General features: G+C 45.4%; 1 protein-coding gene across 1 annotated transcript in view; it reads right to left on the bottom strand.

The window, feature by feature from the left end:
* Positions 1-19,341, bottom strand: part of SNRNP70 (small nuclear ribonucleoprotein U1 subunit 70) — a 47,956-nt gene extending 28,615 nt beyond the window's left edge. Inside the window, exons 1-5 of the mRNA XM_082273209.1 lie at positions 19,187-19,341; positions 7,600-7,755; positions 7,059-7,121; positions 5,057-5,111; positions 4,885-4,949 (exon numbers count right to left, since the gene is read on the bottom strand). Coding sequence (XP_082129335.1) covers positions 4,885-4,949; positions 5,057-5,111; positions 7,059-7,121; positions 7,600-7,746 — 330 coding nt within the window. The 5' untranslated portion in view covers positions 7,747-7,755; positions 19,187-19,341. The remainder of the gene's footprint in view (positions 1-4,884; positions 4,950-5,056; positions 5,112-7,058; positions 7,122-7,599; positions 7,756-19,186) is intronic.
* Positions 19,342-20,099: the final 758 nt, after the last annotated feature.

Below are 20,099 nucleotides of genomic sequence, written 5' to 3'. Positions count from 1 at the left end.
ACGTCACTCGCCTGTCACTGACTTGCGAGCCTATAGCGGGCGGGCGCGCGCCCGCCGCGGCTCGTTCACAGGCAAGTCAGTGCGTGTGACCGGCGGACTCGATGTCCGCCGGCCACACTACGATCGCTCCTGTGAAGGGAGAAAGACAGAGCAGCTTGTGTAAACAAGCTGCCTGTCAGTTCTCCCTGTGTAAAAGTGAAGATCTGACCGTTCTACTATGTAGAACGGTTGATCTTTGCTTTTACACCAATAGCCATGTCCCTACACAGTAGAAAGCACGCCCCTAGGACACACTTAACCCCTCCCTGTCCAATAAAGTTAACCCCTTCCCTGCCAGTGTCATTTTTGCAGTAACAGTGCATATGTATAGCACTGATTACTGCAGTAATGTCACTGGTAACCCCAAAAGTGTCAAAAATGTCAGTCAAGGGTCCGATCTGTCCGCCGCAATGTCGCAGTACCGAAAAAAAAAATCGCAGATCGCCGCCATTATGCGTTAAAAAAAAAAACACCAAAAATGACAAAAATCTTTCTCTTTGTTAGTAAACGCGATAACTTTTGCGCAAACCAATCAAAATACGCTTTTTGCGATTTTTTTTACCAAACATAGGTAGCATAAAACAAATTGGCCGAAAAATGTTAAAAAATTTTGATTTTTACTTTTTTTTTTGGGGAATTTCATATAAAAAAATGTGAAAAATATTGTTATTTTTGCAAAATTTACGCTCTTTTTTTGTTTATAGCGCGTGATCAAAAAATCGCACAGGTGATCAAATACCACCAAAAGAAAGCTCTGTTTGTGGGAAAAAAAGGACGTCAAATTCGTTTAGGTACAGCGTCGCACGACCTCGCAATTGTCCGTTAAAGTCACGCAGTAAAAAAAAAAAATCGCAAAAAAACCCCTGGTCCTTTAGCAGCCAAATCCTCCGGGGCTTAAGTGGTTAAAAACAAATTTTCACTTACAAAACCCAATTGCTTTGATGTGCTTTACATTAGCATCACAATGTGTTATTGCAAGTCACATGCCACACTAGTGCAGAACATTGAAAGCCATTTAGGGTTTTGAAAACCCAGTGAGAGGACTGAACTCCACAATCTAATCCAGGATCTTGATGGTTTATCACTTTCATACAGCAGGTACCAATAATTTCTAATTCACAATAAAATTAACTCAAAATTTAAGGAGGCAACCATGGTTCTGTCTGGTGACCTTACTTAAGAAACACCACATTGCTGCAATGTTCTATATACACAGATATATGGAAAAAAAAATATGTAAATTCATACACTAAAAGGTGATCTGAAGTGGAAACCAAATTGGATTACTTTGCAAGTTTAGAACTTAGTCAACAAAATTGGCTGCCCCATGTACTACCCTTTTTATAAAACAAAATAAAGTAACAAAAAGAAAATAAATTAATGTTATAATAGTTAACCACTTGACGACCGCCCCACGCAGATTTACTGCGGCAGGGCAGCTTGGCTGCACATAATCATGTAGATCTACGTGATTATTTGTATGGCCGCCAGAGCCGCATTCCAGCTGTGATTAGACACAGCGGGAGGAGCAGGCACAATGGTCGCTGGCCTCCCGCAATCTCTGGGGAAACTGACAGAAGAGCCGCCTGCCTATGTAAACAAAGGAGGTGGCTCTTCGGTCAGACAGGCACACTGATCTCTGTCTTTCACAGAGCCCACCAACCCCCCCCCCCCCCCCCCCCAGTTAGTATGCTGCACTCGAGGCATACATTTAACTCCTTGATCACCCCCAGTAATTAACGCCTTCCCGGCCAGTGTCATTTACACAGTAACAGCGCATATTATTTAGCGCTGATTACTATATGCCACTGTTCCCCAAAAAGTGTCAAAAATGTCAGTTAGGGGTACAATCTGTCCGCCGTTAACGCCGCAGTCCCGCTTAAAAAAAAAAAAAAAAAAAAACCCATTACTAATTAAAACAAATAAAAAAAAAAAGTCCAAAAATCTATCCTGTAGTTTGTAAACACTATAAACTTTTGCAGAAACCAATATACACTTTTTGGTATTTTTTTTTTTTTAACCAAAATTATCTAGTGGAACACAAATTGACCTAAACTGATAAAGATTTGATTCTGAACTTTATTTATTGGGAATGTTTTATAGCAGTAAAGAAAAAAAATTTTTTTTTTCTTCAAGATTGTCGCTTTGTTTATAGCTCAAAATCTAAAGAAAAAAAAAAAAAAAGGCCCATTTGTGGGGAAAAAGGAAATCAATTATATTTGGGTGTCGCATTGCACGACCACGCAATTGTTAAAGTAAGTGCCGAATCGCATAAAAATGGCCGGGTCATTAAGGGGGGTAAAACCTTCCGGAGATGAAGTGGTTTAAAGTGGGAGATAAGGCCAGCTACAGGTACTTTCCACATTTTGTTAGGTTACAGCTTTGTTCCAAAATTGAATAAATTAATTTATTTTCTTAAAAATTCTACAAACAATACCCCATGACGACAATGTGAAAGTTTGTTTGAAATCTTTGCAAATGTATTAAAAAAAAAAAAAAAAAAAAAAAAAAAAAAAAAATCACATGTACATTAGTAACAGCCTTTGCCATGACACCTAAAATTGAGCTCAGGTGCATCCTTTTCCACAGATCATTCTTGAGAGGTTGCTACAACTTGGAATCCACCTGAAAAAAGGCACCAGAAGGACTCTGACCATCAGAGAATTTATTTATTTTCTCTCGTCTGATGAAATAAAGATTTAACTTTTTGGCCTGAATGGCAACTTGGAAAGTGTCATGTCTGGAGGAAACCAGGCACTGATCACCTGCCCAATATCTCTACAGTGAAGCATCATACTGTGGGGATGTTTTTCAGCAGCAGGGACTGGGAGACTAGTCAGGATCGAGGGAAAGATGAATGCAGCATTCTACAGAGTAGGGATCAACCGATTATCGGTTTGGCCGATATTCATTTTTTGCAAATATCGGCCACAAACTTGGCCCTATGACTGACATTTCTGCCTCCGGAGGGGAAGGGGGATTATAGCTCGGCCTGATAAAACAAAAAGCTGGGTTTTTCTGCTTACCCAGCGTGGGCGCTGTCATACGAAGTCCCGCCTCCTACCCATGATAGACAGCACACTGGTGACGTCTATCATAGGAGCCGATCCAGGAGGTGGGACTTCGTATGACAGTGGCCACGCCGGGTAAGCAGAAGAACCCTGCTTTTTGTGTTATCAGGCGGAGCTCTAATCCCCATGCACTGGTCACTCTGCCTGCATGCAATGGGGGCACTGGTCATTCTGCATTGGATGTGTGATTGAATGTGCAGAATATCGGCCCATACCGATACCTTGTGACCAATATATCGGAATCGGTCCTGAAAAAACCATATTGGTCCATCCCTAGTACAGAGACATCCGTGATGAAAGCCTGCTTTAGAGCGCTCTGGACCTCAGACTTCCAATAGGACAATGACCCTAAGCACACTGCCAAGATAAAAGAGTGGCTATGGGACAACTCTGAATGTCCCTTGAGTGACCCACCTAGATCCCAAACTTGAACCCGATTGAACCAGATCCAGCCAGAGGGATCTGAACATGGCGGTGCACCGACGACCCCATCCAACCTGATGGAGCTTTAGAGGTCCTGCAAAGAATAGGATTAACCACCCAAGAATAGGTGTGCCAAGCTTGCAGCACAATACTCAAAAACAACTTAAGGCTGTAATTCGTGCCAAAAAGTGCTTTAACAAAGAATTGATGCACGCAAGTTTTTTCGTTTATTTTATAAGTTTGCAAAAGATTTCAAAAAATTTCTCTTTCACGTTGTCATTATGAGGTATTGTTTGTAGAATTTTGACAAAATTTAAAGCGGAGTTCCACCCAAAAGTGGAACTTGCGCTCTTTTGTCTACCACATTTGGCACCTTTTGGGCGGGGGGTACCCGATTTTGACAGGTACCCTTCCCCACTTCCGTGATACGGCACCGTGGCACTGTCCCCCGGAACCTCTGCCCCCCCCCACCGAGCCAGAGAAATGCGCAGCGCGCATGCGCAGTAGGGTCCCGCCCGTGAAGCCACAAGGCTTCACTGCTGGGTTCCCGTACCGGCAATGGCGGCGGCAGCACCCGACGGAAATCATTGGCCGTGGTGCCGACATCGCTGGACTCCAGGACAGGTAAGTGTCCTAATATTAAAAGTCAGCAGCTACAGTATGTGTAGCTGCTGACAATTTTTGGAGGGGGAGGCAGAACTCCGCTTCAAATTGTTTGATTAAGGCTGTAACCTAAAACAACAATGTGGAAAAAATGAAGCGCTGTGAATACTTTCCAGATACACTGTATTCCTAAAACTGCTGCCTGCCACCCTCCACCCTTCACACAGCATGTGTTAAAAAAAAAAAAAAAAAAAAAAAAAGCCTGTTGCAGAGGAGGGAGCACTGACAACAGATGTGCAATGGGGGTGGTCACAGCTCTGGGACTTCAGCCTTTGTCAAGTGTTCTCTTACGTTCGGGTTCACACACATGCGGCTCTGCGAGCTGCACTTTGCGCAGGCACGGCAGGCTATTGATTTGAATGGGTTGCCATGCCTCCTGAAACCCAGGGAAAATGTCCCTGCAGCATTTTAAGTCACAGCTCGCAAAGGAAACACAAGTGCAGTGTGGTGTACCATTAGCATTAATGGAACCCGCACGCATCCAGCACGTTTTTCTGTGCAGGTAGTGCAGCTGCTATTACAGATGAGGATCCCGCAGCAGGAACCACCCGCATGGATGTGAACCTAGCCTTACATAGAGGAGCTGGAGCTGTTGGATCACCTGACAGCACCAGCATTGATTACAACTTAACAGCTCAGTTCCTGCTGCAGTTAGAAGACTGAAAAAGATTACAAAAAGTAAGCTCACCACTCTGGCAACAAATAGTGTTTTGAAGGCATCTCCTTGAGCATTTTGATCGTTATGAGGATCCCCTGGAGACAAAGAAAGTGACATGTTGGATGCAATCTTAATATTTTAGTATCAAAAACTACTGAATCAAAAACAGTAATAACCATTGTTAATTGTGGGAAGCACTTACAAACTTTCAGTTCACTTTCCACTTCTTGTTGTCGTCTTTCGATCTTCTCTCTCCTCTGCAAAAATTTGTTCAAAATAAACATTGGCATACACACTGAAAAACGTAAATGTCATAACTTACCAGCCCCTCTGGCAAATCAATGAGCTTAAGTGAACTGTAAGCCCTATGCAACCAGCATAACACTTTAAACCAAGGATGTTAACAATGGATGCTGAAGAAAATTTCATTAAAGGAGTTCCCAAAAATGCTACATGCTGATGGCATTGGTAGTCAGGGATGGTTAAGTATTTTTAAATGCACTTTAAGCCTAAAACACGTAAAACTGCTATTATCTCAGGTCCCATTACAAATCTGTCAGTTGTGGCAGCTTGTAATACCACAGATGGTGGTCCTTTTATGAAGTACATTTATCTTATACTTCTTCAGACACTGATTCTGCAGGACATCACCCACTGAAATGGCATTTTCACTTTAAGGCCCCTTTCACACGGCTCCGTTCCGTCGACAGAGCCATTCTGCTCAACGGCGGATGACAGCTCTGTCTCCGCTCTGTGTGCAGAAACGAAGGCATTAGATCCCCACTGTGCTCTATGGGGGAATCGGATGAGAACAGACCGCCTGTCCGTTCTCATCCGATCCGCCATACTAATGGAAAATAGGGTTTCCATCCGTCTGGATTTGACAGACAGGATCGTATGTCAGCGGACATGTTTTCGCTGACATTCCATCCGTCCGGATTTGGGGCATCCGTTCAGATCCGCCTGAAAAACTGACAGGCGGATCTGAACGGACCTTCGTCTCAAAGACTTGTCTTACTTTTAAAACCAAAAGAGCATAAAAAAAAAAAAAGAAATTACATAAAATTTGTACCCTGGGAGATCTAGAAATATGGGTAGCTCCAAAATAACAAACATTATATTGAGCCCTCTAAAGCAATATGATCATCATAAAGGTCTTTTCTTACAGTCAACATCACTGCAAGCAAAATAAATTCAATATATTGCAAATCGTGATGTCAAACATGCTGCAAAAAAATAGCTTGTTTTATCAATTAATCTACTAAGCGCATAAACAGAAAAAACCCAAACCAAATTTAGTGTGCCCATGTACACTTATACACATTTCAGCCTTGTTAAAGTTGAGAAATGAAAAAGCGGCAGTATACCAGGGAAACCGTGCAATATAGCAGCTGGCAACTTCAAATTTGAAATTACTGCCGTCTCCTGAATGCTGAAAAGTGCAGGCAGACACGTCAGAAAGGGGTCTTCTAGGTACAAAATTAATTCTGCAGAAGGACAACAACCTTAACCACAGAGTCAAAACAACCATCCTGAATAAAAAGAACAAATGAGTCCTGGATACAGCATGGCCCTCACATAGACCCAATTTTGAAGTTGGAGGGGGGGGGGGGGGGGGGGGGGACGGACACACACGTTATACTTACCTGCTCTGGCAGTGGTCTTTTCAGTTCCCGTGCCAGCGCTCCTGGCTCCTTCCCTTCGAGCTGTACCCCCAAAGAAAACAACTTGATCTGGGGGTCACTGCTGTATCCTTGCTCCTGAGCCGATGCTCTGGCCCAACTCTCTCCTCATTGGCTCAGTGGCTGTGACTGATTGTAGTGGGAGCCAGTGAGCTCCCGCTGCTGTCTCAGCCAATGAGGAGGGAGAGTTCCGGGTCAGCTGAGGCTATTGTGAACATCACCTTAGAAAACCTTCATCCTTTAGAATCACTTTAAAATTATGTCTGTCTGGGAATATAAGACAAAGCAACAAAGCCAAAATCCCGAGAAAATACTGGTTCGTGCTCCTAGGTTTGAATGACCCACTTGCTGAGTTCCAAAAAATTCTGTTTGCAAGTGTACCAAGATGAAGTGATTTTTTATATTTTTTGGTTTATGAACTTTATAGCCTAACTGATGAATAAAACTAAAACGTAAGCACCTAAAACTCTTGCACAGTACCGTAATTTTTGCTTTAATATCCATCTCCTTTGCACATCTTACCTTTCTTTCCATCCGTTCATCCCTTGTCTCTGCCCTAGTTGGTGGTGGAGCATCTCTGGGGTCCTACAGAAACAAAAAAATATCAGCAAATTTCAGATGCAAGAATGAAGTGCAAATCTCAACTTTTTTAGTCTGAGCAGTCTGAAGTAAATTTCCACCCTTTAGGGCTTGTTCACACAATGTTCATTGAGCTGCATTTTGAATCACACTACAAGTGTTTTCTATGTGCCCAGTTCACACCATACATGTATAGTGGTGCCCAGAAATGCACCTAAAACTAACACGATGTGTGCAAGCCCTTAGGCACCAGATAAACACCTGCTGTGGTTTCTACTGTTTTGGTCTATAAACTGTAGAAAATGAAACAGGACAAAAGGAATATCCAAGATCAAAATAAAACAAAACTCCATACAAGTAGGAAAAGAACCAGGAATTGCTGTGGAAAATTTCACAGCTGGAAAACAAAGACAGGGCAAACAAGGGAGTGACTGCACACCACAAATCAAGTATATCGGCAAACAAATAAAAAAAAAATTGTTACCTCAAAATCTTTTATATAAGGAGCAATTCCACAGTATGGTTGATTATGGTGCTTTTCATGAGGTAGTTTATCCAAAGGCGGCAGGTATGGAACTGGATCTCTTGGGGCAAACAAAGCTAACAAGTTCGGGGGCAGAAACTGCGTCATCTTGAAGACCTAGTAAAGAAAAAAAATAAAAAATTTAGTTCAGTGAACACATTAGGGACCCCAGATATGCTGCTCAAAAAATTAAAGGAACACTTTTTAGTCAGTATAGTAGAGCTGCACGATTCCGGATAAAATGTGAATCAATTTTTTTTGCTTAAAAGAGGACAATTCTCACGATTCTCGGCGTAACAAAATAATAAAAAAAAAAGTATTTCCCCCAAAAATATGATTTTAGTAAGATCTTACCGTAAAATCTTTTTCTCTGATGCACCGACAGATGCAGCCTTATCTCCATGAGAGGAGTGGGTTTTGCTCCTCCCATCAGGAGTAGTCTAGGCAGGAGAATTTGAATGTACACGCCCTAGGAGCTGTCCCTCCAAGCATAACCACCACTGCCACAGCCCAGCACATCAGTTTAGTTTAAAGCAGTGAAGACAAAAGAACCAACCCCCAGAGGGCCGGGTGCTGCGTCTGTCAATGGACATTAGAGAAAAATATTTTACAGTAAGATGTTACAAAAAGAGCTGACTTCTTGAGCTGGCTCAACCAATCTTTTGGTCCAATAACCGAGGATCTCTGTTCCATTTTGACAGAATCTCCTTCTGCAAGTGTCTTGTATGAGCCTTAGCAAACGGGACCGCTTCAAAAAGGTTGAGAATCAGACCCAGGGCCCTCATGCAAGCCCGCAAGGAGGACTGATTGGCCTCCATCAGCAACCGGACTGCCCTTTGCAACTTCTGAAGCTTGTCCAAGGGAAGGAAGACCCTCACAAGAGCAGAGTCAAGGATCAGCCCCAGATAAGTGACCCTCACGTACGGTGTCAGGGCAGATTTGGTGACATTGATCGTCCACCCGAATACTTGGAAGGGTCTGAATGGGGGATGGAAATGTTGTCCAGCAGATCTGAATGGTAGACTGCACGCAACAGGAGATCGTCCAAATATCCCACAATGGAGATACCTCGCCGACGTAACAAGGCCAGCACCTTAGTAAAAACTCTGGGAGCCGAGGCGAAACCAAAGGGTAACGCCACAAATTTAAATTGCTCCTCTGCCACCGCAAAGTGGAGAAATCGATGTCCCTTGAAAATGGGGACGTGGAGATATGCATCTTTGAAACTATGGAAGCCAGAAAATCCTGGATTCAAAGATGCCACCACCGACTGAATGGACTCCCATTTAGAAACTTCTGCACCCGCACAAAGCGATTCAGAGCCTTGAGGTCCAGGATTGGACACACCTTGCCGTCCTTTCTGGACACATTGAACAGATTTGAATAGAAACCTTGAGAGCGTTCCTGCAGCGGAACCGGAGCAATCACCCCTTGAGCCAGGAGATCTTGCACAGCCTCCCGCAGATCCTTTAAACGCTCCGGAAACAGATGAAGATTCGACTGAAAGAACCTGTCCTCTGGCCGGGACCAGAATTCAATTTTGAACCCGGAGCAAATTAGTTTGCGAACCCAATCATCCTGAATGAAGGAAGTCCAGGGTTCCTGAAAAAAGCACAGACGTTCCCCCACCCCTGAGACACGGGTGAGGGCGCCCCTTAAAACTGAAGAGGACTTTTCTGGCGCACCAGACTGACCAGCCTTGGGCTTGCCTCAGGACTTCCAGCTCCTGCAGAAGTTCTTAACGGCTTACCTTTTTCTTGCGCCCCAGAGGCAGGAAAAAACTGTTTATGAGCAGAAGAGGAGGGACCCCGCTAAGTACGGGGAGTCTTACCCTTAGAGGATTGAGAAAGAAGAAGAGTACTATTCCCGCCAGTCAGGCCCTTGATTAACTCATCCTATGAGTTGCCAAACCGGTCTCCCAGAAAAGGGAGATCAGCTAAGGCGTTCTTAGAAGCCGACCAGCTCTTCAACCAAAGCATGCGTCTTAAAACAATGCCCATGACTGAGACCCTGGCCACCAGGGGAGCCGCATCCATAGGCGCATCACACAGGAACACCAGAGCTTGGATTACCTGGTCCAACAGTTTCAGCTATTCCGGAGAACAGTCTCGGTGTCCAGGGACTACCGCAAACCCCTAATCCATTTCTTCACCGTCTGTGACACTAACACAGACACAAAAACCGATTTCAAAATGGAACCTGCCAGCATATGAAGATGGCGGGAAAGGGATTCAAGCCGCCTGTCCACTGGATCTGTAAAAACTGGGGAATCCTCCACACGGCACAAGGGTAGATTTGTTCAGTCTGGAAACAGGATGGTCCACTTTAGGTGGCACCGTCCAACAGTTGGAGACCTTGTCAGCAAAAGGGTACCAGCGTTTAGGCACCACTAACACGTGCTTAATGCACTGCCATTGGTCATTCACAATATCGTGAAAAGTGTAGGGACAAGGGAAAACCCTGTCAGCTTTTGGAGACGTCTAAGAGTCAAAAGCCACCTGTGTCCATGCCGGCAGGGGCTCAGACAATTTTAAAGTATCCCACACTGAAATAATCAGGGCTTCCACTAAGGCGCATTCTCGCGCTGCAGCCGAAGACCGGTCCTCCTCACAATCTGACTGCGAGAACAGCGACCCCTCAGGAAGGGGGGCGTCCGGGACGACCCCATTAGCCTCTGAATCAGAGGACACCTCCATAGGAGAAGGCAGCGGCCGTTTTCAGCTATTAACCCTTTTTATGACTAAATTAACTTTAGTCGCCAGGCTTTCCAGGGCTGATGAAATCGCGGCCAGTGACTGTGATTCCGAACTGTCCGGGAGTTGCATAGAGTGGGTCTGAGGGTGATTGCACAGTTTTGGACTTCATATTGCAATTTTCAAAAACTATGTACTGTCACTAAGAGCGCCAACCGCAGCATCCGCCACAGATCGCCGCGGTCTGCAGGGAATCCCTTTAAAACAAACTGACAACAAAGTGCAAGGATAATGTCCAAGTACTGTACCACCCTCAGACAAACCGTTGTCCTGAATCCTTCAGCAGCGTGGAAAGGCAGGAAGTGACCTTGGCTCAGCAGCAGGAAGTGACTGCACAGGAAGTGATGTCGCCTGAATAAGGTTACACTGCTGACTATAGCACCAGGGCTACACAAAGATGGAAGAGGGGGGACAGTTGTGGCTAGGTCTAGGTTGAAACTATAACCTACTCACGCTCGTGGGCCAGACTGGGGGGACCATAAGGATTTAAAATATCCAGTGCAAAGCCCCAGCCGGCATTGTTGCTTGCAGATAACCAGGATAATTCTTCCCTGAACACTAGCTAGCGAGTGAAGAGAAATAATAATAATAATAAAAAAAAAAAAAAAACAGACTGGAGTCCCAGCAGGAATCTTAGGTCCTACTTTCTGCCAGTCCTACTTTCTCTCTAGGCAGAAACAAACTGATGTGCTGGGCTGTGGGGGTTATGCCTGGGACAGCCCCTAGGGCGTGTACATTCAATTTTTCCTGCCTTAGACTACTCCTGATGGGAGAAGCATAACCCACTCAGCTCATGGAGATGAGGCTTCGTCTGTCGATGAATGATAAACTGGATTTTTGTTCTTAACGTAAAATCCTTAAGGGGGGGCTGTCCCTGCAGGCATAACTCTACACACACTGCTACAGCAGCCAGTTTCGTTGCAGTGTTTAGAAGACAAAAAACCCCACACTCAAAGAAGAGGGGAGGGGTGGGTGCTGTGTCTGTCGAACTTCAAAAAAAAAAAAAAAAAAAAAGGATTTTACGTAAAGTACACAAATCCAATTTTCTCCATCGTTTGACAGACGCAGCTCCATATCTTCTTAGACCATTGGGATATCCCAAAGCAGTATATTCATTAGGGGTGGGACTGGGAAGACAACGCAAAGAACGCAACTCCCCGAAAGCTAAACGTAGCCAACCAGAAACAACTGGGGCTCACCTAGCAAAACATACACCCTCCAAGAGAACAAAGATGATTTTTAAACAGCAGCCTGCAAACCCTTTCGGGCAAAGGAGACATCCGAAGATGCCAACACATCAACTTTATAGAATTTCGTGAACGTATGCAGAGACGACCAAGTTGCCATTTTGCAAACTTGCATCACTGACGCCTGATGGCGAAAAGCCCAAGAGGCACTCAGCGCTCCAGGAGAATGCACCTTCACTGGGAAAGGACGAACGAACAAGAGATTTTTGTTGTTTTTTTTTTTTAACGCGTAATGGCGGCGATCTGCGATTTTTTTTTCGGGACTGCGACATTGCGGCGGACAGATCGGACCCTTGACTGACATTTTTGGGGTTACCAGTGACATTTCTACAGTAATCAGTGCTATACACATGCACGGTTACTGTAAAATTACACTGGCAGTGAAGGGGTTAACTTTTGAGAGGGAGGGGATATGTGTGTCCCTAGGGGCATCGGGTCCGCCGGTCACACACACGGGGGGGGGGGGGGGGGGTCCATGACCACGCGGGAGCTCGCCTGCTCCCTAGACCCTAACAGGCTAGCGACGTAGCCCTACGTCGCTCTGCCTGTGAGGGGCTGACCACAGACGTAAATAGTCGTGCGGTGGTCGGCAAGTGGTTAAGCACACTTCTTCTATGTACCTTATTTTTTGTTGCAGGAGCGTGTAAACCATGTGTCACTAAATGGGGGACCGCGGTTCGGGCATGGACTGAGTGACAGTCCCGCCCGGATTGCAGCCACACCACCCTGAGCGGACTCCTCTCCCCCTGCAGCTGTTAAGGATCACTTCCTGGTAGGGGGAAGGAGGAATGGCAGGGTGGACCTGGACCCCCGTCCGCTCTGCTTTGACTTGTGAGGGTGAGTGGAAGCTGCCTAACCTCTCTCCTCCCCCAATGCACTCGCCCACCACTGAACCCAAAGCAAGGAGGGCAGACTGCACGGAGCCTAGCGGCAGCAGACGAGCTGGTCCAGAGGAGGAGTCCGCCCCACCTCTCCCCCCGCCCTCCACAACACTTGAGTTGAGGTAGGGAGAAGATTTTTTTTTTGGGGGGGGGGGGGGAGCACTGATATCTGTGGCTGTGATGTGAGGTGAGGTTGGGGGAGCTGTGAGAGGGAGGGTACTCTATAGTACTGAAGGGCTGTGATGTGAGAGTGAAGCTGTGATATGGGGGGGGGGACTGATGTAAGAAGGGAAGCTGTGATATAAAAAGGGAGTTGTGATGTGGGGGGCTGTGATGCGCTATGGGGGAGCCATTATGTGAGGGGGAAGCAGTGATATAGGGGGCTGGGATGTGAAAGGGGGCTGTGATATGGAGCTATGATGTGGGGAGTTTTGATAGCAAGGGGGCTGTGATGTAAGCGGGTCTCTAATGTGAAAGGGGGTTGTGATGTAAGGGCTGTGACAAGAAAAGGGGGACTGAGGACACTATATTTAAAGGGGGCTGCAATGTGAAAGACCCAAGTCATAGCAGAAAAATTAGATTCAGACCTTTGCAGTAGGGCTGCCACGACTCATCGACTACAAAAATTCTTCGATGTGCGTGAAAGGTGTCGACGCGTCACGTCACACGCCCCCTACTCGCATTGCCGGCCGGGCCGCTGCATTGATTGGGGCCGCTACAGGCGTTCGATTATTGATTATTTTTACAATTAGTTGACTAATCTAAGGATTATTTTTAAGATTAGTCAACAAATTAATCGTTAGTTGCAGCCCTACTCTACAGAAAGAAAAGGTTACCAACCGGACCTCCTTGAGTTTTAATTGAGTATCCCTGCTGTAAACCAGTGCACCAGCAATCAGTAGATGGCTGGTGCCGTGCATCTGCTTGTGTATTGGTGTGCCCATACATCATGTACGGGCAAGCAGATATACCGAAAAGAAGAATCGATGAACTACCAGCCGAGAGCCCCAAAGGACGTGGGGGCTTGCAGTTCACATACAAAGCGATGTGAATGAATGATGCAGCTGTGTGGCCGGAGCCCCACGCGGCTGCGCTGATTTCAAAAAGTGCCAGCTAATACGGGGAACTTCTCCTGGGCAGCGGCTGCAGCATTGGGAACATGCAACATGATCCCAAAGATGAACTTATCCTTTCATTTATATAATACTTCTCTCCCTCTGAATGGCTGAGCTGCACACACTACGAATTAAAATTGTTTCTGGAGCAGGAAGGGACATTCTTATCCCGCTGACAGAACAGTGGGGTTCCTTGTATCATACTGAAGCTACAGTTTATACAGCGCTCCCAGTCGCTGCAAATGTTAGTGGGGTTGGTCCAAATTAACTATTTGAAGGTAAATCATGGAGAACATATTTCAGTACCAGGCCAACAAGCCGAGTAAGCCCAAGGACTACAAGGGCAGGGAAGGTTGTAGAGGAATAGATTTATTCCCAGACCAAACATTGGATATTAATGCCCCCAAACTAGACAAGGAGTTCCATAGCGAACATATATGATACACCTGCAGGAAATGTTGACAAATCTTGTCCAATGGCTTGTCTGTAAGATAAACAAGGGCTATCACCAAAGGTGTCTGAAGTTCCCTTCCCTCATAGGGAAGCCAAGGGCTATAGGGGCCCATCTATACCTGAGCATTTTGTAGTTTCAAGCTAGCCATGGTTTTAAATGGTTTCTGTTTACATACCTGACCATCCAGGCATTTGCTGCTCAAAAGTCTAAAGGAGCTTCCTCTTTTGTCCCTTAACCACTTTTTGCCTGTGATATAGCCAGCTACAGCATTGGCTTCCAGTGCCAGGAGGGAGTCCATAGACACCCTCCCGTAATTGCACTGCTTGTGTGTCCTCCGTGGCACACTCTTGATTGCAAAGTCCTTCGGCTGATCACAGATCAGGGACAAAGGCCAATCACAGTGGCCCTTTACCAAGTGATCAGCTGTCAGCCAATAACAGCTGAGCACGCAAGTAAACAGAAGCCGGTGTTCAGTCAATTACTGCAGATAGTTGGATAATGCCTGACGATCTGCGCATGTGCAGTAGCGACATCAAGGCAACACTTGCGCAGATTTCAGGCATTATCCAGCGGTCCGCAGTAATCGACAGAACCCAAATGAGCAGAGAGCGAGGCAGAATCTGATGATCAGATTGTCTGCGCTCTTTGCTGATCGCCTGATAAAGCCTCTGGCAATCTGCACATGCGCAGTGTTGACATCACACTAGCTGATGTACAACAATTTACAGTAATCAACACCGGTAATCACCTTTTTTCTTCTAATGCTGTCAGAAAGCCGATAACCAGCTTCTGTTACAAGGACACTGGTCCCATCAGTAAAGGAGAATTACCTGTTTGCAAAATTTTATAACATATAAAAAAAAGTCTGTTCTAAATGTTCTGTCTTTTTTCTTTTTTGTTTCTTTAGCAAAAAAAAAAAAAGATAGAAATCTTGTTTGGGTAGTGTTGCATGACCGCACAATTGTCATTCAAAGTGCGACAGTGCTGAAAATTGGACTTGTCAAGAAGGGGGTATAAGTGGTTGAAGTGATTGTAAAGTTTTTTGTTTGGTAAAAAAAAAAATACTTACCTGCTATGTGCAGTGGTTTTGCACAAAGTGGCCCAGATCCTCTTCTAAGGTTCCTCCCTCCTGCTGAGTGCCCCCACAGCAAGCAGCTTGCTATGGGTCACCCCGAGCCATGCCACAGCCCCCTGCGTCAATTCAGACATGGAGCCATGGCACTGCCCTGCCTCCCCTCCTCATTGGTTTACTGACTGACAGCAGTGGGAACCAATGTTGCCACGTTGCTGTCTCAGCCGAGGAGTGAGAGTCTCAGGGACAGAGTTCCACCTGCAACATCGTGGATTGAAATGGGCTGAGGGGTTTGATGCATACAGGTTTGTTATCTTAATGCATAGAATGCATTAAGATATAAAACCTGACTTTACAACCACTTTAAGGCATCAATTGGAAGTTGGAACGACTGAAAAAAAAAAAAAAAGAAAAAATGGTCATGTGCACAAAAAAAGAAAAAAAAAAAAAAAAAAAAAAATGTAGGCAGGCCACAGATGTGATTTTCTTTCCTGCAACCATGGGTTAATGGGGGAATTTCTACAATGGAACTATTGTGTTCACCCAGCTGGGGGCCACCCCTGCCAAATGAACACAGTAAATAATGCTAGTGGATAAAGCCATCGACGATCGCATGCTACAAATCCAATATGCTGGTTGATAGACTTGGGTACAATCAGCCTGCCCATAGATGGTTTGAATCTCCTTGCTGAAGCAGCATAGATTCAAACTGTCTATGGGTGGCTTAAGAGGGACACTAAAGGATCTTTAATCGCCAAAAACAATCCCTACACTTCCAGGAATATTCTTGTAAACTATTTTTCATTAAATTGCCTTTTTTGCCACCTTTAAAAATTCTCTTTGATTGTTTGGAACGAGCAATGCAAATTACATGTGGTCAAGCTACATGCAGACTAAAAATCCCATAGCCTTTCCTATGTCCAGAGAGAGAAAGAGAGGATGGCTATGTTCCTAAATACAATAGGACTAAGGAGAGCAAGTGTAGCAACCAACAGTAAGTGGGATATTAAAAAAAAATAAATAAAAATAAAGGGGGGGGGGGGGATACTCAGATGAGGAAAAATGTATGATTCAAGGTTCTTTGCGCTAAAGTAGAACTTTAGTCAGAAAATGTAATCCTGCTACATGACTTTAACCACTTGCCGACCGCCGCACGACTATTTACTACGGCGGTCAGCCCCTCACAGGCAGAGTGACGTAGTACTACATCACTAGCCTGTGAGGGCCCAGGGAGCGATCGCGCGCCCCCCCCCGAGGCACGCTCCCGAGTGGTCACGGACCCCCCCCCCGCGCGTGTGGCCGGCGGACCCGATCGTCCGCCGGTCACTCGGCGACCGTCGGTGCAGAGGGAGAAAGGCAGGCAGCTAATGTAAACAAGCCGCCTGTCATTCCCCCCGTGTATGAATGGTGATCATACGGTTCTATCGCAGATCGCCGCCATTGCGCGTAAAAAAAAAAAAAAAAATCTTTCCCTTTGTTAGTAGACAGGATAACTTTTGCGCAAACCAATCAAAACACGCTTTTTGCTATTTTTTTTACCAAACATATGTAGCATAAAACAAATTGGCCGAAAATGATAAAAAAAAAAAATTTGATTTTTACATTTTTGGGGGGGAATTTCATATAAAAAAAAAGTGAAAAATATTGTTATTTTTGCAAAATGTACGCTCTTCTTTTGTTTATAGCGCATGATCAAAAAAAAAAAAAAAAAAAAAAAAAAAAAAAAAAAAAAAAATCACACAGGTGATCAAATACCACCAAAAGAAAGCTCTGTTTGTAAGGAAAAAAGGACGTCAAATTCGTTTGTGTACAGCGTCGCACGACCGCGCAATTGTCTGTTAAATTCACACAGTGCCGAATCGCAAAATAGGCCCTGGTCAGGAAGGGGGTAAAATCTTCCGGGGCTTAAGTGGTTAAGGTCAGCCCCTTTTGTAGGTATAACTATGCAATACAACACAAGTATGTTTAGGCTCCATGTACACGGGACGTTGTTAAAAGTCCCTTTGAATGCTGGAATTTTTAGGACGTTTGAAACGTCCGTTTGGTCGCGTTTGTACCCGCGTTTAGCGGGCGTTTGCATTTAGAAGCATTCCTAGAGGTCAAAAAAATTATTCCCCTTTAAAATGGAAAAAACGTGAACGCTAAATGCGGGTCATCGCGTTCGTGCGTTTGAAACGTCGGGAAACACATTCGAACGCAAATAATTGCGTTCTAAAAAAAGTCCCTGAACGCAACTGCCTGCAAATGACTGTAAACGACCATGTGTACATGGACAGAGAAGATAACAGAGGTGGGTTCAGGGGCTTCTGAAAAAAATGCCCAACTGCTCCTAAACAGCCATTTCCAGCGTCCCTTGTACATGGACCCTTAAAATGCAGTAATACACTGCCTCTCCCTGCTCTGCATATGATTGCTCTTCATTTTTAGGTGCTGTGCCGAATTAGTATGAGCCGATCGGCTTAAGCTCTGGGGTTTTGGTCTGCAACAAAATGGCAGCCACCAGCTGGAAGAAAAAAGCAATGCTGGAGGCAATTTACAGCACACAGTCATTTTGATAGCATAATTATTAACGTTGAATGCATGTTCCTTGCAAAAGAACATTATTTTTATGCTGTTATGGGTAAAATACCACTAAGAATACATACTTTTATTGATGTCCTCAATCCAGAGCTTAGGGTCACTTTAAGCCCCTTTCACACTCCGCATAGTGAGAACATGCACTCCTACACAGGGGTTTTTTTGTTTGCATTTCCTTTCACATGAATGGGCTGCCTAATACAACACAGAGCTCCTGCACGTTATTGGGCGAGGAGCATCGCTCACATTTTCAGAGCAAACACAAATCTGCTAACCATGTAAGGCTCCATGTACACGGGACGCTGGAAATGGCCGTTTAGGAGCAGTTGGGCGTTTTTTTTTCAGAAGCCCCTGAACCCATCTACATTTTATCTTATCTGTCCATGTACACATTGTCGTTTACAGTCATTTGCAGGCAGTTGCGTTCAGGGACTGTTTTTAGAATGCAATTATTTGCGTTCGAGCGTGTGTTTCCCGGCGTTTCAAACGCGTCTGAACGCGATGACCCGCGTTTAGCGTTTTTCCATTTTAAAGGGGAATAATTTTTTTGACCTCTAGGAACACTTCTAAACGCAAACGCCGCTAAACGCAGGTACAAACGCGACCGAACGGACGTTTCAAACATCCTCAAAAATTCCAGCATTCAAAGGGACTTTTAACAACGTCCCGTGTACATGGAGCCTTAGGGACATCCAAAAACCATGTGCTGCAATTTTAGCGCAATCTAGAATCACCAGAAAAATCAGACTGTGATTTCAGATGAGCGAAGTGTGAATGGGGCCTCAGCCTGGGGTAGGAGACTGGATTTATATACAACTCTGCCAAAAATTCACTAAAATACAGAAACACGACATGCATTTCATCTATAGTCAGAGTGCAATTCCCATTGTGCGAAGGAAGTCGTGTGAAAATGGCAGTGGAGTGAACCAGGCCTTAAAGCTCAGATCACAGGAGAGATTCCAAGTGGCTGAACGGCTCACACGTGTACGGCCTAGGACTTCCTGTCTGTAGTTTCCTTTTTTCTCCTAGACCGACCCGGGCCCCGTGATATCGGACGCAGACAAAGCCATAAGTCACGCGGTCTGCACACATTTCAGTCTCTTTTACTGACTTTAATTGGCCGCCCATGTACATTTCTAGACGTGAGGGAAACCGCGAAGACAAACAATGCCTCCTGAAGAACGCGCCTTTTCCAGACAGCCCCTCCACACCAGTACGGAATGACTCCTAGCCTACAGATAATTACCACCCAGCCTGCTAGCACCGCAACCCCAACCGTAGGAAGAGAGCGAATAATGAAAATAAGCAATCAGCAGCGGCCGAGTCGTGCGCTTATATTCGGCACGTTCCCGCCTTACATTTCAATCACCGCTCAGGCCTACATCACATAAATAACCCGCCACCGCTTTCTCGTTTCGGCACTACGGCCACCTTCCTCTCGGTACTCACCAGGCAGTGCCCGACACGTCTCCGCTCTCCTCAGCACTCCCGCTCTCACTCCCGTCTTGCTGTCGAACTAGGCCGCACAGCGACTCAGCGGAACTCACCGTGTCGTGGGTGAGGATTCATCCGCCTTACAAAACAGCCTCATGCTACCCTCAAACCACGCCCACTTCCGGTACTATGAATAGCACTTCTCTCTGTGTTCTGCAGCGCGTAACGACACAACGCTGTGGAAAAAAAAAAGTTCGCTGGAAGGACAATTGTTAGGAATTCCTTCTATTGTGGGGCTCGGCTATATTCGGCCATTCCCGAGTCACAGACTAGAGTACAGTAGAGAAATTTGTGGAAATTCAAGGTTAAAACCAAAACGCCGTTGTGGCTTCCAGTGTATGTAAACCCCCAACCATCTTTTTCTTTGTTGGTCTGTGTACTGCCAGGCTTCTTTCGGTCATATCTGAAACCCGAAACAAGTTTTAGCGCTTACAGTTGGCAGATTCGGTGCTATTCTTTCATGATTACAGTAAACCCCCCTCCATCACGGGGGTTATTTTCCGGACCCACCCGCGAAAAGTGAAAATCCGAGAAATAGAAAGGCTCTATTTAAAAAAAACACTCTAGGCATGTTCATAACTTTCACTGTACTTTTAAAAGCATTTTAGTCCCCATTCACACTAGCGCGACTTGGTCACCTGACAAGTCGCGGTGGGTCGTCTGCCATTGATTAGCACAGGACCCGTTCTAAGAGTAGCGACACAAGTCGCTCCGACTTAGAAAAAGGGTCCTGTACTACTTTGGGGCGACCTGGAGGCGACTTGCATTGACTTCAATGATATGAAGTCCCTGCATGTCGCGCCGAGGTCGCGGTGCACTTCACAGGTCGCCCCGGCAAGTCGTGTCGCCCCTGTCTGAATGGGCTCTT

The sequence above is a fragment of the Pelophylax lessonae genome (assembly GCF_965119305.1).
Source record: "Pelophylax lessonae genome assembly, chromosome: 12".
NCBI lineage: Eukaryota > Metazoa > Chordata > Amphibia > Anura > Ranidae > Pelophylax > Pelophylax lessonae.
Note: the sequence above shows the minus strand (reverse complement) of the source record. Positions and strands in the feature narration are given on the sequence as shown.